The following is a 20,437-nucleotide window of genomic DNA, read 5'->3' as shown; positions in this document are numbered from 1 at the left end:
ATTATTATTAATTGAAAGCTCATCCATCGTTCATTACGCAAAGTATGTTATATTAATCAAGAAGAATAAACATTGAATTAAATACATATAAGGTAATTAATTAATTAATTAAAAAAGAAAAATAAAAGAGATAAAACTTGAAAAAATGATGAGCTTATAATAATATTGTTTGTTTCTTTTTAATTTATTAATCAATAATTAAACATTACTATTACTATTACTATTATTATTATTATTATTATTTTTGTTGTTTCATTTGGAATAATATTATGGACCATTAAAAATGTGTATACGTTTCTAAACAACAAACTGGTTAACACATTTTTTTTTTGCTATCCCTTGGCACGCATTATTAGAGAGCAAAGATAAAACTTCTTTAAATATAGTTTGATTCTCTTTAACTGATGATATTATGACGGGTAAATTTCTACAATAGGACAACATTGGAAGTATATATATGTACATTGTATATATTCGCATTAGTCGTCGTACTACCGATTATGGACAAAACTTTGTTGAATACACAAAGAATATCACATACATTTATAACAATATATTTGAATTTATTCTAAATGTACAAAGACCACACTATTGTACATCTAATTTTTCTGTAGTTTTTATATCAGTCGCAATGTTTTCGAAATTATTTTGATATAAGAGTTATAAATGCAACACGATTATAAATATACTTTCACTACCAACATATTCGGGGATATGTTCGTTTTTTTTATTTTATTTTTTTTTTTTGAAGTTATACTTCTTTTGGCGCGTTATTTTCTTCTTTTTTTTTTTTTTTTTTTTTAACATAGTATACAATCATTTATATCTTCCTTTTATTATTATTATTATTATTATTCTGCACAGTAAGGATATTTTTATAATTATGCATCTCTTTTTTGTAAGTATATTAATTTGTTATGATTTACTAGGGAGGATCAGTCCGGTGTGGTTTTTGCCATTTATAATCTATCTTGTGTCTCGATAATCTTTTAATTATAAAATGCATTTGAAAATGTTTGAAATATTTAATAAAGGATCAAAGAGAGGAATACAAATTGAAGACTAATATTATGTAACTCATAATTTCAAATGTTCAAACTCTTTAAATACATTCGTAATTGATCCATTTTACACTAGAAGAATACTTTAAAGTTTAAGAAATTTTTAAGTATACTTATTATATCAAGTATATAAATTATTAAAATATGTTAACTTTTATATATATATATATATATATAATTGCAAAAATCATAATATTTTCTCTCTTTCTCTCTCATTTTATCTTCACTTCAAACTATGATATATTAAATTTGTATGCACTTTGATTGTAAAAAATGAAGATTTCACAAAAATCGAAATATTAATTTAAAATTTATATAAACTCTTGGAATATATATATATATTTATAATGTTACATATTGACATAATTTAATTAGTCAAAACGTAACACACAATTCATTTTGTAATATTGATGCCATTAATGTATAGAGAGAAATAAAAACCGATAGGCTGTTATAACATAACAATGTTATGTACATGCACAAATTGTCTTTACACAACTATTTATAAATTAATAAAGTAATATAAATGCCTGAAATATTATTACTAAACAAGCATTTTCTCGTTGTTAAATTGCCATTAAACTGCTTATTACCAAAAGACCAGATAAAAACAAAGAATGACTTTGCGTACAAATTCATTAGTATAAATATTTCTATACGTGTCATTCTCTAAATGATAAAAGCTCTCTAAATTATAAAAGATTTGATAACAGTACACATATTCTCTGTTAAATGTTATTACCAAATTGCCAAATAACTCTTTGATATATTCTGCAATATTATTATTATTATTATTACTATTATTATTATTATTATTATTATTATTATTTAAAAATTATTAAATAAATGCCTTCTGTCTATAGCACAGAAGAGAAAAGACAAGGTAGACTTGACAGATTCAAAAAGAAATAAAATAATTTCATCAAAGATCTTTAAAAAGAGCAGATTTAGCATTTTTAAGTTTATCTAATCGCCTTTGTAAATGAGAATTCGCTGTTTCGAGTTCTTCGACACGTCCTTGAGACTCTCTAACCTGTAAAAATATAAAAGAATAAGTTTTATTATTGTTAAGTATACATATAAAACAAAAAAGATATTTAAAAAATGTTCCATTACTTCTCTTTGCAATTTTCTTTTTTCAACTTTGAGTTCATCCTCTGCCTTTTCAGATGCTTCTGCCGCCGACTTATAGCGTATTACTTGACTTTCTAATCTAGCTACAGTGGCTTGTAAAGTAGACATGTCTTGTTCCGCCTTTTGCAGCTTGAATTTGTAGTCAGCTAAAAGTTTATTAGCTTCTCGTTGAATATCTTCAGAATCCGTTAAGCCACCTGTTTCAATAAATAAACAGCTCATATAAAGTAACATTTAATGAAATTGTCAATTTATATTACAGATAAAATAACATTTCGTAACTATTTCTTTTTTTTTATAAGACCATTTTATGGAGTACTAAAAATTAAGAAAAAAAGATGTATATACTCCATCACACACGTAATGTACAGATTTAACTTCAACCTAATACTGCACCCGGTGATCTCTCAGATCTTATGCGATTCTTGGTTTCTTCTAATTCCAATCTTAAATGTCGTATTTGATCTTCTAATTCTTTTTTCTCCGAAGCGAACTTTCTCAGTCGAACATCTGCAATAACAACAACAACAACAACAAAATGAATATTTTTTTAATTTATATATATATATATATTCATTTTTTTATATTAATTTTATAATATATAAATAATGTTACATTAGGATTACATACCCAAGGATCCTTTGCCAGCATTTTCTAATAAATCTGCAGATTCTTTACTAACTAATACTCTTTTCCTATGGCAGGATCCACCTTCAACATCTTCTTCTTCATCGGTACCTTCATCTTCAACTATTACTAATCCATTTTCCTACACGATAAACAATATCATCATCATCATCATCAACCACATACTTAACTTAATTTTTAAGAATAGAGAAATTTCATATTATAAAAAAGAAAATATACCTGAATGAGTGTATCCCTTTCTAATAACTGTGTTCTGCATAAATCTAAATCATCTTTTAATCTTTGACTAAGTCGTTTTAACTGTTCGGCATCTCGATTCTTCTCTCGAAGTTCTCTACGCAATTGAGCTGCCATTTCTTCCAATTCTTCCAATTTATCTTTCAATATATCAACTTGATATGCAAAAGAAGATTTTTCATTATCTAATTGGGCATTAGCTATCATAGCTTTTCGAAACTTCTCTTCAAATTCCTTCAACTCTAACTGTAATTATATAATCTTTTTCAGTATTTTAACAGTTCAATGTTAATTCTAATTAACATAGTATAATAAGAATAAAACACGTACCCTAAGATCTCTACCAAGGCCTATATCTTCTAATGAATCTTCCGATGATTTACAACTGGATTGAAAATTATTCGAATTTGTGAGCAAACGTGACGTCCTCACAGGATCTGGAGTTACTCTCATGGCTCTATTAGGATCTACAAACAAATGAAATGTAATGTAGTAATTAGAATTAATTCAAGACCATTGTTATATTTTATATTTACACAAAATATATATTTTGATAATAGTTACCTGAACACATGTCATAAACCCTATCAGCATTTTCTTCTGCTTCCTTTTGTTGTCTTTCCAATTCGCGCATTCGAATTTCTCTAGCTTCTGCTCTTGCTTGTCTTCTTGCTGCTAGTCGAGCTTCTGCCTGAAAGTATGTATGGAAAATCCATCCTGTTACCAAAAACATTTTCAAATTCAATTGATTATTTACATTGCTAGATTAGATCAATTCTTTACTAATATATATATATATATATATATATGCATATGTGTATGAGCGTATAACAAAAGGATATACAATTATTCAACAAAAATAATAATACACTTAAAATAATTTGTAAGCTTGACATACTTTTAGAATTTAATATTGAGTGCACAAATAAATATATATATATATATATATATGAATTTATTTAATGCTTATTAACAAAATATTACGAATTCACTAGAAAAAAAAGATAAAACACTTATCACACACACAATATATGTTATATTTAATAATAATATTTATTTGAATAATGAATTTCTCTTTTTTTCGTTTGTTTGAATAACCAAAATGTATAGTAGTTTATTTAGTTATACTCACTTTTAGCCTTATTCCATTGGCAAAGTTACCTGTTTTCCTGAAATTCCTATCTTATCTTTATGATAAGCTCTTATCATTGTGGTTTATAACGTGTAACTTAGCAGTGGTAAAAAGTATTACTTTATATGTCTCTTCCTCTTACAGAAATGTGAATATACAACAGCAATATAAGTATATATATATATATATATACTAATTTTATATTAATAAATTAATAATAATTAATAAACAGGTATGAAATGAAAATTTAATAAGACGTAAGTAAGCAAATCATAAATGTACACATGTATATCACCGTTCTACATACTACAAAGCGATAACTTTCAATAAGAATTTTGTATTTTTATCAATAACAATAATTCTAAGCGAATAAACGAACATATTATTATGTCATACCTCTTTAGCTATTTGGTCAAGAGCTTGATCTTCAGCAGAATGCCGTGTGGCAGTTCGTCTTCGTCCAGTTACAGCAGACTCCATTTGTTCTTTTATTTATTTTTTTTTTTTTTAACAGCAGCTAATTGATACACCTAACGTTTTTTAAAACCTTAACATAAAAACATTGAATCATATTAATAACTTAAATTCACAATAATAATAATAACAATGATAATTGATAACAAGTATAATTCAGATCTTAATTTTCATTTGTTTGATTTATTTTTTAACGATGAATCGTTATAAAATCGAATATAAAGATATATAAAGTTACTTCTCATTTGTTTAAAAAACACATGGTTTGTATAAGGAACATTTCACAGAATGAACACAAGAAATACCAATGCTGTGTCTAAAATTTGTAAAACCATACAGTGGTTGTTGATCGGTTAATGAACAGTTCAGGTAATGAACATTGCCTTTAAATGGATTGTTTGTTAACCGATTACCTACCACATACAAGGTTATTGTATTATATATAACATTTACATGCACAGCATTAAGATATATATAATTATTGTCTAAAGAAAGGTAGAACTACATTAAGAAAAAAGATATTCCATAATAATAATTTAATATAAATATTCATGATATATATATATATATATATATAGATAGATAGATAGCCTGAATTGTCCTTGTTATACCTGTATATCACTTGAATCAAAAGAAGACCACGATTTTCGAGTTTCGAACGTGTTAATTCTTCTTAACACTTGCCCTCGACATAAATATTATATATTATTATCACTTAACGTTAAACGTCCACTTCATTATATAAAATAAAATGTTCAAAATATATATATTGAAATAGAATTAAATAACAAATAATACTCTTTTTGTACGTATATTAACACACCCACGTATCACGGACTAATGCGTCCATATAGAAAAGTACTATACACTGATATCTGTCTTTTAACTACTTATGCCTTAATTTAGTGTTGCCCTGTCTGTCTCTTCTCTAACGAAGCAAACTTACAAAAATACGTACAAGAGAATGTGCTATCAGCCAGCAGCGGACAGCTGCATCTTGTTTTAAAAGAAACACATGCAAAAATAACCAGACACTATAAATAAAGTCAGTGCAAATCGTACGAGAGTGCCACGATGATTATTCGTAGAATAGAATTAATTATTTTCCTATTTGATAATGATCAATGTTTTTGATATAAAGGAAGAAAAAAAAAAGAAAGAAAAAAAAACAAGAAAAAAAAAATTTCGTGACTTTTCGTTCGTTCGTTTTAGCTATCTTTTTACTTTTTTTTTTTATTATTGTTATTCTTTTCTTTTCTTTATTTTTTTATTGCTAGATACCGATAGTTTAGCCTGGTCTGTGGTTGAGATTATTTAAATTCGAGGATGCGTGACATGAGTGCATAAAATTCCACTGGATATATCGCATGATATTTTCTCGAAAGAGTTTCTCGTTCAGTGATGCAAAGCACACTGCGCCGCGCCTCAAATAACTATGCTCCCGGCGACATCTGTCTGTTTAATGTGGTACTATCTTTAAAGTCAATGCCGGCAATCTTCAACATATTATCGTATCTTTCGATATAGTAGATATTTGACACTGTATTATTCGTATTAGATTTCTTTATCTATTTCTATTGCACTTTAATTAATTCTATTTTTTACGAATCGTTGTAAATAATTAGCACGATGAAATATTTCATAAATAAGATTATAACATTTGTCTATCCGTTGTAATAAATGTTTTGTAAGAATCGACACCTTCGATTAACTTCATGCTAACTGCGAAAACTTTCGCAGCGCCCTCGAATAGATCCTACGTGAAAAAAACGTATTAATCGAAAACTTACGATTCGATTTGCTTTTTCTTCATTTATTATTTCTTTTTTATTTCTCGTATCAATTCTTTCGTAATCTTATTCATAAATTAATATTTAAATGATGAAATAAAATAGTCCATGTACATGTTGTACAAAAATATTGGCAATTTATAAATGTAAATATTATACTTGAAATTGATTTCATTACTTTTACATATAAATTCAATGAAATTGAAGGTTTTCATTTTTTTGAAATATGTTTTTGACATAGTCGGGCCAGCAGACTATTCATTTGTAATAGACTATTAATACCATTCACAATTCCTAAATGTGTAATTCCTATTTCCTAAAACAATAAATATTACAATAAATAATTATTATAATAAATTGATTCTATGGAATAAATATAGATATGAAATAAAGAAACTCTTACCTTTACCATTTCCAATTTTAATTTTTCTTCAATAGGAAGATTCTTACAAACACGAAATATATTTCCAATGATATCTTCTGCAGAGTAACCCAAGTTCCATAAATGTTGCATTATCTATTGAAACAAAATATAAAACTAAGAATTTGATAAATGTATAAATTTTGGGAGAAAAAGTAAATTTTACATGATATAATATAAATTTTACCTGAAACGCTTTACAAATATTTCCTTGCGTACACAATTCAAGCATTTCCTTTACCAAAAGAGGATGTGGTTCATCGCATACTTTAAAAACATTTGTACCATTTACATGACCAAATCCATTGTGGGTAGATTGTAAATTGTTTAACGCTTGTCTCATATCACCTTGAGCTGTAAATACTATGGCTTCTAAGCCATCATCTGTATAAGAAACCTATAAATTAATTTTTAATAAAAATATAATATTTTTTAATAGAAAAGTACTAATAATATTGTAATAAAAAGAAATTACATTTTCTTTTTGACAAACTTCTATGACTTTTGCCAAGACTTGGGCATCGCTTAATTTCCCATATCTTAACATGGCACAACGTGATTGTATTGGTTCAATAATTTTCTCACTATTATTACAAGCTAATGCAAATCTAGTTGTATTGCTGTATATTTCCATTGTACGACGAAGAGCTTGTTGGGCTCCATCAGTCATACTATCAGCTTCATCCAAAATAACTATTTTGTGTTTTCCTTTCGTTAAATTGACCTAAATTATATAATTACAGATAAAATAAATATTATTATTTCTATATAGATATAAAACTTTTTTTCTTTTTTTAACTTACTTTCTTTTGCGCAAACATTTTGATCTTATTTCTAACGACATCAATTCCTCTGTCATTAGATGCATTTAATTCTAACACAGCATCTTTAAAAGATGGACCCAAGAGTAAATGTGCCAAACATAAAATAGTTGTAGTTTTTCCTACACCGGGTGGTCCTGCGATAATAATATTTGGTGTATTTCCATGTTGTGCAAAAACAGATAAACGAGCAATAGTATCCTCATTGCCAACGATATCTGTAAATACTTGTGGACGATACTTCTCAATCCTGCATTATGACATAAAATAATTGAAAAATGTTAATACATTTGATTTTAAGTTAATAGTAAATAACTAAAAATACAGTAATATTGTAATATAATTTAATTATCTAAAGAACATGTGAAAACACATATGAAAATAAGATAACCTAATTTAACAAAACAAAATAAATGAAAAAATAATTCAAAAACGTTGAAACCTACCAAGGTAAATCACAAGATTTATTTGAATGTTCTTTACTTTTCGAATTATGTCCACTCGTAGATGGTAAAACATCAACTTCCATCATTTCATCGGTATCATTATCTCGCGCCATTTTTTTAATTTCTATCCTAAACACTCTGCTATTGTTACCGGCTAAAGAACCGCGAAAATAACATAGAAATATTTGAAATGAACTTTATTGTATACTCGCTTATGATTGGTTGTCTTATATTTACTTTATATTACCAATCAACGCACAAAGATAAGAATTACAAAAGCATATATAAATTTAGATGTTTAAAAAATCTTAAAAATGTAATAAAACATTAATTAATTATTTTTTTAATAAAAAAAAAAATTACAATAATTTTTTTATTTCAAATAACAAAGGATAATTATATCATATAACGAAATGACGTATAAAGCGTCTGATTGGTCAAAGTAAAATTATTCTGTTGTGCATCGTCAACTAATCAAATGGACCTTTTAAAAGGACAATTGTTAACATCAAATTTGTAGATATACCTGATTACACCATATGGCAACACTGGGTGTGATCACTCATTCAGATTTATAAAATTGTAGTGACAGTTGAATTTTGTGTTACATTTCTTTGACAGTTTAACAAAATGACATTTTACCAGTGCCTATTAACAGTGCCTGCGTATTCCCATATCCAAGTAATTTAATTGAAATCATTTATTCTTAGAATAATAACGTCAGCAGAACTATTAACAAATTTTTTTAAGCAATTACCTTATACCACTTGAAGTGTCATCAATGTATGAAGAACATTTTAAATAGCAACAATACAATTTGGGTAATATTTTATTAACTTGGTTAATTATTTATTTATTTATTTTAAGATTTTTGTTTAAATTAAAATTAATCATCATGATTACTCATATAGTTATTCCTTTGTCATTCAATTAAAATAATTTGATGTGAAAGTCTAAAGTTCAAATCTGTTAAACAATAGTCATTTTTAATATCATTTTAATATGATTTATTTTTTATTAGAGTAATTGATTTATTAAAGATTATAAATAGATTATTCTTTATTTAAATTTTATTCTAAATTGTTATTATTTTTATATTATTTAAAATATATCTTTCTTTTAGAATTAATTTCATTTCTGTGTGTAGTATTTTTTTATTTATATCTATATAAATACTTTATATAAATTATTTGGGGGGTTTTATTTTAGGTATGGCGACGAGTGGTAGTTTTATAAGTAAACCAGCAAGGGGATGGTTACATCCCGATAATTTAGTAAGTAAGGAAGGGATTACTTACATGGTCAAAGTAAGTTATATTTATAGTAATAATCTTTTCAAACGATTATATAATATATTTATGAATAATGGTATAAATTGTTACAGTATATAGGATGTCTCGAAGTATACACTTCTATGAAGAGTTTAGATTTTGAAACAAGATCATGCGTTGCTAAGTAAGTAATTAAAAATATATTTATATTTATATAGATTATATTTTTTTTTTGTAACTGGTATAAATAAGTAAATCTCTTGTTTTACAGAGAATGTATAAATAGAGTTTGCGAGGCTGTTGGATTAAAATCAGCTGATAAAAAAAGAAGGGTAAAACATGAATTATTATTTGTCAAGAAAATGTATGTTCACACATAAGATATAATTCATTATTTTATTTATAAAATGTAGGTTGACAGAAAAGTTTTAAGAGCAATAGCCGATAAGCCTCGTATGGAACATGCAGGTACTAGCATCAATTTGACAATTAGCAGTAGTAGTCTATCTTTAACTAATTTAGAAACGGGACAAGTTATTGCGAAACATGATATGCCACGTATATCTTTTGCCTCTGGCGGCGATACAGTATGTATTATACAGTTCATCATCACACACAACAATCATTTTTAATTTTATATTAATATATCATTTTTATAACTAGAATATTTTTTTGAATTATAGGATATATTAGATTTTGTTGCATATGTTGCCAAAGATATGCACGAATGGCGTGCATGTTATGTTTTGGAATGTGATGGTGGATTAGCGCAAGACGTTATATCTACAATCGGTCAAGCATTCGAAATAAGATTCAAAGAATTTCTTACTAAACCAAATTCGTTACAGTAAGTTCGTTATTAAACCCCTTGCACTATGATTCATAGAACTGCATGCCTTTTGTTTGTAAAATTCACAATAAGTAAGATTTATGTTTGAGCTGAAAATTATATCACAATTGTCTCATACGTTGTTATAATGCAAGAGATTACAAATAATTTATTATTTAAGAAGAAATTATTATTATTATATTATATTTTTTATTTTATAGCCCAGTATTAAATGGTATGAGGGAAGCAGATAGGGATTATTATAATGATCTACCAGGAAAAGTACCACCAGATATTGGTCCACCACCAGTACCACCTTTACCCAATGCAGCTTCGACATTACCAAATTTGAAACATCACTCTACGCAAAATCAAGTAACACGATGTAACCCACAAAATTCTGTATTACATGATTCTTGCTCATCTATTGATAATAATAGACAACTTCAACAATGGACGGGTAATATTATCATTAAAAAAAAAAAAATATTTATATGTATTTATAAAACGAAATCTACTCATTGTAATTTGTACAACTTTTAATATTATTATTATTATTATTTGTTTATTACAGAAACTGGAAATTTAATTGATTTAAATGCAGATGGAACTACCTCAAGTTTTAATGTAGTGCATGAACATAATTACATGAATGATAGTGTCATACTTGCAAACAGAGACAATCATCGTGAAACTGCATCACTTTTTGATGTTTTTGACATGCGTAAGTTAATATAATGTATATTTAATATTTTTATTGTAATATTACAGAAATTATAATAATGTTTTATATCTTTTTTCTTTTCCAGAACCATTCAGTTCTGCTATATCAGAAATGAGTAAATTAAGTCCACGTTCACAGAAAAATCAGTTAAAGCAAGAAACGTGGTTTCATGGTAGCGTCAGTCGTGCCGAAGCAGAATCTATGCTCATGAGAGTCAGTATAATTGAACAATAAATAATAATAATAAATAATAAACTATCATAATGAAACATGAATTTCATTCATTTTAAATAGGATGGAGATTTTCTAGTACGCGAATCACAAGGCTCTCCAGGTCAATACGTTTTAACTGGTATGAATAATAATACACCGAAGCATTTGTTATTGATAGATCCAGAAGGTGTTGTAAGTATCTTTTATTTATTTTTTTTTAATAGTTTGAGCTAATTAATCCTTTGACTGTGGAATATCAGAAAAACAAAATGTGACCATAGAACTCAATTCGCTACAAAGAAGAATGTTGCATTAGTGTTGCCTATAAAACATGAAAATATTTGTAACAAGAGAACAATTTTCATTGGAAATTTATAAATGTTGTTTGCAGTCAAAGGGTTAAAATGAAAAGAATAAAAAAAAAGTAAAGTAATCATATTTACAGGTTCGCACAAAGGACCGTGTTTTCGATAGCGTAAGTCATTTAGTTAATCATCATTGTGTCAATTTGCTACCCATAATATCAGCAGACAGTGTTTTAGTACTTCGCCATCCAATTCCTAGGCAAACGAATTATTGACTCTCTCTCTCTCTCTCTCTCTCTCTCTCTCTCTCTCTCTCTCACTGTTTGCTTTTTTTTATATATCGACATGGATAACAATCCTAAAATCAGTCAATGCAATGCTTATTATATAAGAAGAATGATTTTCTAAGAATGATAGATTAATCTATCGCGATTTTTCTTTGAAATGATTTATCTTCGATTTATACTAGATAATTAATAATCACTCTTAACCACATTGCGCGTAAACAAATTTATGCGTAGTGGTGGTGGCGGCTTGATAAATTCAGTGGCATATAAAATAGTATAATAGATAATATTATAAAGATTATGTAAAAAAAAAAACCAAACAAGAAGAACAAATGAAAAGAAAAGATCTGATATATATATATATATATCATTTGATAAAAATTCATTAAACAAAAAAAATATAATATCAGGTGAATATAATAATTTATATATTATAATCTTATATATCTAATACTTCGCATTTTTATATTTCTATATATATATATATATATGTAGTTTTTTCAAACGATAATCACAAGAAGAATAACGAATTACCGATGTTGTTTATTATGTGAAACTTTACAGCAACTGTGTATTTGATTTATATTTCGATATAATTCTTACATAATATTACACATCAAATATTATTGATGAAAAATAATGAATAAAATTATTCAGCCCGATTTTGGACTAAACAAATTCATATTTTCTCAGGAAACTGTGTATTGGTTGTTTTTTTTTTTTCTTTTTTTTCTTAAATTTATAAGAACATTATACTTGCACATATTTGTGTCTATTTATGTAAGAAAAGAAGCCCTAAAAAAAAAAAGGCACCATTTTTATGAGAATACTTACATTAAAGTATATTTTATTGCATATTTTTATATAAATTCTGATTAATAAAGTAGTGAATTTTCTTTTCAATTAAATTACATAAAGTTATGTATAAACACGGCGTTGTTTAATAAGTATACAACAACTGCAAAAGTATGAAAACGAACCTTGGGACCATGTGTAAACTATTATTATTTGTTGCTATAAATGAAATCATTTAATTCATTGTAATTGATGTATTAATCAAATATTTGTTCAAAATTAATCAAATACAAGGATATATATTTAAAAATAAAATTCATTCAATTATTTATAAAGCGATTTGTTCGGCAATGTTGTTGGTTGGTTGTTGTGTGTGTGTGTGTATATATATATATATAATATGTATAGTAACTTTGACAAAGGATAAACATGAAATCTATAAGAATATAATCTCGCATTTTGCTTTTTCATCTATTATTTAGCAAATTTAATTCTCTTTTATCTATAACTCGAAAATCTATAAGTGATATAAAGCTTACTGCATAAAGGTTTTCTCATATACGTTAATACGAATGACATTAAAATCTTCAAAAGCTCCTCCTTCACGTATATATATATATATATATAAACTTGGAGCTACAATTTTGATCGAAGATTTTTTTTTTTTTTTTTTTTTTTTTAATCATTTCTTTCTGTATACTACGCTAATTGTCATTATAATACAATTTGTAACAAAGTAATTAATTTTTGTTTTATTTTAAAAACTAAGTTTTCATTCGTCCATTTCTTTTTGTTCTTATCACTTATATATATACCCCTCCCTCCTTCCTCCTACTAATCCTTTTTTATTTTATTTTATTATTATATTTTTATTATAACTTATTAATCATAATAATAATAGTAATAATAATATTAATAATATTATTAATAATTAATTTTCTTCGTAATATTATTAAGAAGCACAATGACAATAATACCAGTAATTAAAAAGAAATAATGTTAAATGTATATATTTTGTTTCCGTAACATATTTAATTTGTAAACTGCTTTAATTAACAGAATAATAATGATTTCATACATCCGGTTCCGTTGATCAGAATAACGTGATAATATTTGTTTTAACCGTTTGTGTGAGAGTTCCAGGAATATTTAAAGAAAAAATCAACTTGACAAATGAGATATTTTACGATAACAAAATTTCCACTCAAACGGTTAATACAAATACGTGTTTATTATATATATATATATAATAAAATATAATAATTATATTATTATACATATAAACACGTAAAAATGATCTCTAAGACGTATCGAATTAAACTTAAATTTTATTTATTTACAATAAATGATAACTAATCTAAAAGTATAATTATATATATTTATGTTCTAATCTATAACCTGGTAAAAATGAGAAAAAAATATATGTGTATATATATATATATATATATATAATTAATTTATAAAGTTTTTAATTTATTTATATATATATATGATTCTTTTTAATAGTTTATTATTATTATTTTTTTTTAAAGAAATCAAAGAAGAATTTATGACACGATACAACATAACAAATATATTGTATCACAGTGCCAAAATGCATCTTCCTTTTTCATATATTTAAAATCCGATGTTATCGGATTAAATTTCTTTAATTAATATACCTAACATACGACTTATTTTACGATAGTCAATTTATTTTACACATAATCATGAATTTAGCATAAAATTTTAGTAAATATAAAAGAAAGAAAGAAAGAAAGAAAGAAGAGAAAGAAAAGAATTTTGTTTATAAGAAATTGATAGAACAAAAAGTAGAAAAAAGAAAATAGAGAAAGAAAAAGAAAGAGAGAGAGAGAGAGAGAGAGAGAGAGTAGAGGAAGAAAGAAAGAAAAAGAAAAAATTATCTTAAAACAAATCATTCAATAAACATCATACGTTTAAAGTTTTATCTCTTCCTATCGTTCGATCCACTGCGTCGAGATCGAGATCGACGGTTACGACTGCCACTTCGCGAACGTTTCGATCTAAAACAGTTGAAGAAAGAAAAAAAAAAGAAACAGGAGGAAAAAGAGAGAATGTTGATTTCGTTTGATTTTTTTTTATATATAATAATAATAGGAGAGAGAGGAATGAAAAAAAAAAAAAAAAAAAAAGAAAAAAAATCAAAACAATGGAATTTTATTTAGATACCAACCTCTTCCCTCGACTACGACTTCGAGATCGTGACTTCCTTCTGTCTCTATCTCTATCTCTGCGATCGCGTTCACGTTCACGTTCACGTTCACGTTCACGATCACGGTCGCGATCGCGATCACGATCACGTTGCTCACGGTCGCGATCTCGTTCACGATCGCGATCACGATCACGGTCGCGTTCACGATCGCGGTCACGGTCTCGATCACGATCACGTTGCTCACGGTCGCGATCTCGATCACGATCACGATCACGATCTCTTTCCTTATATCCCAAACCACGTCCCCTATCCGATCTATCACGATCCTTATCACGATCTTCTCTATCTCTATCTCGTCGTCTGTCTAACAAAGAGTCACGTTTTTCCTTACGCCTCTCCTCAAATGTCTTTTGAAGTTCTGCCAGTTTTTCGCGAATTTTAATAAAACCAAGATGTAATTTTCCGCCAAAATGATCCGCCAATCTTCTGTCGTTATCGTGGATGCCAAGATATGCGCTACACACTTCACAAACTCTTAATTTCTGTTGCTGGTAACTCGAAGCTGGCATACTATTTCGATATTCCTGTTCAGCTTCGTTCTTTTTTTTACGAAGTTCGTCGATCTCACCCATCAGCTTCATAGATTCCTCGACAAAACCTTCTTCACCTAGTTGTTCAGCCTTAGCTAATTTCTTACCAATCTCTTCGGCAAGAATATGTACATTGTTTGCCTTTGCTGCAACCTCTGCACTTAACTCTTCTTGCGTTTCCGCCAAACGTTGTTTCGCTTGTTCGGTACGTCGATCACAGTCAGCAATAAAATTTTGTAGATGTTCCATAGCCTATAAATGACAATTGTTTCAGACAAATTTATTATTTATCTATAATACTTATATATATATATATATATATATTTTTTGTTTGTTTAGAATAATCAGATAAGTGAATACTTACATCGATATCATAAAAATGATCTTTCTTCTTTTGAGCAGCTTCATAGTCAGCCCGTAGGGCCAAGTCGTGAATCTGGGGGCATTCTCCCAGGTCCATGCGCTGCGATTTACAAATTAATTCATATTAAATTATTATATTCTCCTTACAAAGTCATGATTTTTGTTTGTATGTATGCATATATATATATTAATATACATACACATAGTCAAAGACCCTTTGCGAGACTTCATTTAAGAAATCTTATTTGACAAGAGCAAAGTTGTTGGGCTGCTCTACATATTTCATGTGAAATTATTGTTTGAATTTATCATTAGAGATGAATAGGTTCATTATCCAAACTCTCGTATATAAAATGTAAAATCCCCCAAAGAGATAAAACCTAGGCAAAGTATTCATATTTCGCTTCTAATATTAAACATATCGCCTTGCTCATGATTCCTTTTGATACGGAATCAATATTTGATGTTAATACTCAATTTTCATGAGTACTATACAAAAAAAAAAATAGGCATATATATTTATTACTAAAAGTGAGATACATATACACACCCATAGATAATATTTATTAATTTTAAAAGGAGATGTGAGATCTAAAAACATTTCAAGACGAACTTATAAACTATATGTATCACTTGCACTATTAATGCGCCATTAAGGACACATGAAAAAATCGCTCTCATCGGTTGATTTTCAATGGGTAAATTAACAATGTAGTTTTATACATAGAATTCACTTACAGAGTGGTAACACCTCTCCGCCTGACACGACAATGCGATGACAATGACGCTACAATCAGCACACACCTTCAGTTCACATGTTCATTTCTATGAAAGAACTTATATCCTAATAGTATATTACACTATTTACGTACGGCACGAACTGCCTTGCGAGACTGCTAAACGATTTAGAAAGTCGAGTTGAATACGTACATCCAATGCTGAGGGGAATTTTGCTAATGGAACTGGCACGTTGTATATTTCCGCTTAATATTGTCTCTGCTTCATGCCATCTCTCACTTTTTCTTGTTGACATTATATGTTTTGCAAATTGCCAATATTATATTATTATTTCCATTATATTGAATTTACGATACAAAAGGAAGAAGCTTTTTTTTTTTTATACGTTAATTATTACATATACATTAATATATACATATATAAATATACGTATATATATATTATTTTCTATTAGGTTCATATTAATGATGTCTGTACTATTAGAATTATTTGAATTATCAATTAAACCGATCATAAATATAGCTGAAATTTAATACTAAATATCCCCTATAAACATACATACGTATTCGATTAATTGTCATCATTCTACAGTTTGATAGAGAAAACAAAAAAAATATTATATTTATAATTCTTATAAATTATTTATTATAAAAAAGAAACAAAAACGAAAAAAAAAATATCTAACTTTTTAATTGAATAATAATAATAATAATAATAATAATAATAATAATAATAATAATAATAATAATAATAATAATGATAATAATAATAATAATAATAAATAATAAGTTAAAGTAATATTAAATTATATGATAAAGTCAATGATAGATTTGAAAATAGCTAAAATTCAAGAAAATATACTATTTTATGTTTTCATGGCAATTAGCAAGTCTTTACTTACAGATATCAGTGCTTCATTTCCTGTACCCATAATTCCAAGGTTGGTATTTTTCATATATATATATATATATTTAAAATAAACTTCATTTTCTACCTGCCATCAATGGCACTGTTAGTATAAGAAGCGACTGTAAGACATCATCGCATGAATCAGCATGATGCTACTCACCAACTTACACGCCTTTCAGGGTCTGGGAATATTAAATGCGGTATACTACTCAGCCTCACCACCATAGAATAAGTGGTAGAGGGGCTGAGAACAACCGTTCATTCACCTTTTTTTTTTTCTTTGTCAATCAAATTAACACCTAATACTTTAATTATGTAATAATAATCAAATTGTATATGTAATACGTACGTCCTTTTCGCTTTCAGTACTTACAGTAACGCGCATGTGAGAGTGACAAGTACAACACGACATATGAGCGGACAATACTCGCAACAATATTGTACAATGGATCAGATTGACTTTGCTTTTTCCAGAGACTCTGGAAATAGAACTGTGGTTACGTTGGTATTAGTGGATCTGAATATCATAACTTTCGTGCGCATTCGTCGTTTTAATATTTTCATTTGGGTTTGAACTCAGCGAAGTTAGCCATAACGTGGTTTATCTTCCATGATAGAAATCACTAAGGGTATTTGTTAACTGTGATATATATATATGTTACCAATAATATCAAAATATTCAATAATTTAATTACTCATCTAACTGTGATTATAAATTTAAATAAATTAAAATTACTTATTACTCTATCCAAAGTACAATCGACTAGTTCATTGTTAGCAACTACTGTTAAGATTTTTAGAAAAAGATCTTCATAGATATATAATACTTATATAATAAATATATATATATATAGATTTTTGTTTAAATATACATTATTATTTTACGTAAAATAAACTTAATGCTGTATTCCTTCATTTACTAATTACAAATAAGAAAATTTGATGTTAACAGATTAAAAATTAAGTATTACAACAATATGTTTCACGTAACAAACACCCTTATGACCAATTCGCACGATATGACAATGAAATGCGCGAAGCAGTGGATGTTGTTGCATCATACAAGTACATAAGAGTATATGTTAAAACTTCTTAAAATTCATTATATATTTAACGAGTGCATAATTATTCATTTGCACTTGGGAATCATCAAAAGTACATGTGATCTAGCTATTTGATTTTTCTTTTTCTAATTCTCTAGTTTCTTTTATATTTTATAATTATTCTGACTATCATATATATATATAGCAGTTATCGTGCTAATATAATAATAATAATAATAATAATAATAATAATAATAATAATAATAATAAAATAATAATAATAACAATAATAATAATAATAGTAGTAGTAACAATAACAATATAATAATAAGAGTAACAATAATAATAATGATAATAACAATAACAATAATAATAATAATAATAATAATAATAATAATAATAATAATAAATATATATATTGTATGAGCTGTAAAATTATTTTAAAAATACACTATCCTGTCCTAAAAATCACTCGGTGGTACAATAATAATAATATAAAATTTGTGATTCTCAAAAATGAAAATCTTCAGGTACAGAAATATGAAAGGACCACTGTACTTGTACGCTTATAAATTACGACAAAAAGAGAGAGAGAGAGAGAGAGAGAGAGAGAGAGAGAGAGAGATTATAAGTTTACTTATAATGTAAATTGTCCTCAACGACTTAAATAAAAGAAGCACACCACATTGGCAAGAGAGAAACCATAATAATAAATAGAATAAAAGAAAACAAATTAAAGTAAAAATGATATAGATACACATATATTATTATTTGTTGTTTTTTTTTTTTTTTTTTTTTAATAACAATAAGGCTGTACACGTTAATATAGTATTGTTGATAGGAGATTGTATCAAAAACGTATAACATTGTAATATCATATAATTAAGAAAAAATGAAATAACTTTACATTCATTAATAACGACTGTATCCAACTGCGAATATACTTGTATTTGATTTAAGGATGCCAGTGGTGTGCTAAATTTGTTTCTTTTTTTTTCTTTATTTATTTATTTTTTTTTTTTTAAATTAGATTATTTCACATTATACTCACCGTTGAAGATAATATTTCATGAGGACAGCAAGCCAGAAGAAAACTCTTGCAGACCTTCGGATCCGAGTATTTCACTTGAAATTTGTTATTTTCGCCTATACAAAAAAAAAAAAACACAGAATAATATAAAATTAAAAAAGAATTATATTTAAGTATATTTTCCAAGTATTCTATGCGTATTGTGTGTATATACATATATATAATATGTGTGTGTGAGTATGTGTGTTGATAAACGATCAATATGGCTCCGTGTCTCCCATCTTGCGTCGACAATTAAGTTTCATCATGTGTTCACACTTAAGGTTTCTTTCTTTAGAAATGAAATATTAATTATAATAATTGAAGGAATAATTGATTAATTAATACCCACCATTTCTACCTGTACCCATTAATTGATCGAGCATTGCTCGCATCTGGTCGTGAGCCGTCATTTTTATAACTCAAAAATACAACCTTCAAGTTCGCATAACGAATGAACTAACGAACAGAGAACATAGCCACGCCACCGAGTTCGACTTTCGAGATATCATCAAAATATATCGATCCTACAGACACGAAGTATAAACATTAATAGAGATTACAAACTCAAGTTGAAAATTATTTGATCGAAATAACTTCTTTCACTATTAATTTGAAATTGATTAAAGTTGTCACGAAACATTAATTATTCAATTTTTAATTTACCTGTATATACAGATATGAATTTATTTCGAATATAAAAATAAATAATTACGGAGGCTAAAAATATAAAAGTACATAGAAGCTCGCAAGTCAATATTTCGTGTAACCAAAATAAGCTTAGTTAGAGCCGCGATCACCAGAGGGAGAATCGCCAAAAAAGAATACTACATTCTATGATGCATATATTTATTGGTATTGTATCACTACCGCGTTATGTGGGGAACTAGAACAGTGGAAAAAGGCTATCTGGAGAGTTTATATTCACTTTCGGATTGTACCGATGAGAAAACATAAAATTTGT

The 20,437-nt window shown here is 27.0% G+C and overlaps 4 protein-coding genes across 12 annotated transcripts; 1 reads left to right on the top strand and 3 right to left on the bottom strand.

The window, feature by feature from the left end:
• Positions 1–165: 165 nt before the first annotated feature.
• LOC107067170 (leucine-rich repeat flightless-interacting protein 2) lies at positions 166–6,108 on the bottom strand. Of its 4 annotated transcripts, none has more exons than XM_089174844.1 (9): positions 5,968–6,108; positions 4,609–5,627; positions 3,645–3,771; positions 3,411–3,547; positions 3,063–3,326; positions 2,826–2,964; positions 2,580–2,705; positions 2,178–2,392; positions 166–2,094 (listed from the first exon to the last, which is right to left on the bottom strand). In XM_089174844.1, the coding sequence occupies exons 2-9, from the start codon at positions 4,690–4,692 to the stop codon at positions 1,984–1,986; spliced, it is 1,203 nt and encodes a 400-aa protein (XP_089030970.1). In that variant the 5' UTR covers positions 4,693–5,627; positions 5,968–6,108; the 3' UTR covers positions 166–1,983. The 4 variants fall into 4 exon arrangements, with proteins under 4 accessions (XP_089030970.1, XP_089030969.1, XP_015177913.1 ...); XM_089174843.1 differs by having other exon boundaries at positions 4,609–5,682; positions 5,968–6,107; XM_015322427.2 differs by lacking the exon at positions 5,968–6,108 and having other exon boundaries at positions 3,645–3,797; positions 4,609–5,759.
• A 483-nt stretch (positions 6,109–6,591) lies between these two features.
• On the bottom strand, positions 6,592–8,830 carry RfC4 (replication factor C subunit RfC4). 2 transcript variants are annotated; one of them, XM_015322437.2, is made up of 7 exons: positions 8,691–8,830; positions 8,165–8,318; positions 7,701–7,968; positions 7,373–7,621; positions 7,085–7,294; positions 6,880–6,993; positions 6,592–6,792 (listed from the first exon to the last, which is right to left on the bottom strand). In XM_015322437.2, the coding sequence occupies exons 2-7, from the start codon at positions 8,275–8,277 to the stop codon at positions 6,688–6,690; spliced, it is 1,059 nt and encodes a 352-aa protein (XP_015177923.1). In that variant the 5' UTR covers positions 8,278–8,318; positions 8,691–8,830; the 3' UTR covers positions 6,592–6,687. The 2 variants fall into 2 exon arrangements, with proteins under 2 accessions (XP_015177923.1, XP_089030974.1); XM_089174848.1 differs by lacking the exon at positions 6,592–6,792 and having other exon boundaries at positions 6,879–7,014.
• On the top strand, positions 8,724–14,759 carry Shc (SHC-adaptor protein). Its single transcript, XM_015322419.2, has 11 exons — positions 8,724–8,985; positions 9,374–9,471; positions 9,549–9,619; positions 9,707–9,767; positions 9,849–10,022; positions 10,119–10,282; positions 10,486–10,724; positions 10,839–10,988; positions 11,074–11,201; positions 11,283–11,393; positions 11,647–14,759. Exons 2-11 carry the CDS (start codon positions 9,376–9,378, stop codon positions 11,779–11,781), a joined length of 1,329 nt encoding a protein of 442 aa, XP_015177905.1. The 5' UTR covers positions 8,724–8,985; positions 9,374–9,375; the 3' UTR covers positions 11,782–14,759.
• LOC107067172 (putative RNA-binding protein Luc7-like 1) lies at positions 13,244–19,984 on the bottom strand. 5 transcript variants are annotated; one of them, XM_015322432.2, is made up of 6 exons: positions 19,826–19,984; positions 19,456–19,550; positions 17,735–17,852; positions 15,716–15,814; positions 14,783–15,603; positions 13,244–14,612 (listed from the first exon to the last, which is right to left on the bottom strand). In XM_015322432.2, the coding sequence occupies exons 2-6, from the start codon at positions 19,473–19,475 to the stop codon at positions 14,534–14,536; spliced, it is 1,137 nt and encodes a 378-aa protein (XP_015177918.2). In that variant the 5' UTR covers positions 19,476–19,550; positions 19,826–19,984; the 3' UTR covers positions 13,244–14,533. The 5 variants fall into 5 exon arrangements, with proteins under 5 accessions (XP_015177918.2, XP_015177919.2, XP_015177916.2 ...); XM_015322433.2 differs by having other exon boundaries at positions 17,735–17,840; XM_015322430.2 differs by lacking the exon at positions 17,735–17,852.
• Between the last annotated feature and the right edge of the window lie 453 nt (positions 19,985–20,437).

The sequence above is a fragment of the Polistes dominula genome, unplaced genomic scaffold (genome assembly GCF_049000335.1).
Source record: "Polistes dominula isolate Pdom_NZ unplaced genomic scaffold, Pdom_raw_medaka contig_16, whole genome shotgun sequence".
Classification (NCBI taxonomy): domain Eukaryota; kingdom Metazoa; phylum Arthropoda; class Insecta; order Hymenoptera; family Vespidae; genus Polistes; species Polistes dominula.
Note: the sequence above shows the minus strand (reverse complement) of the source record. Positions and strands in the feature narration are given on the sequence as shown.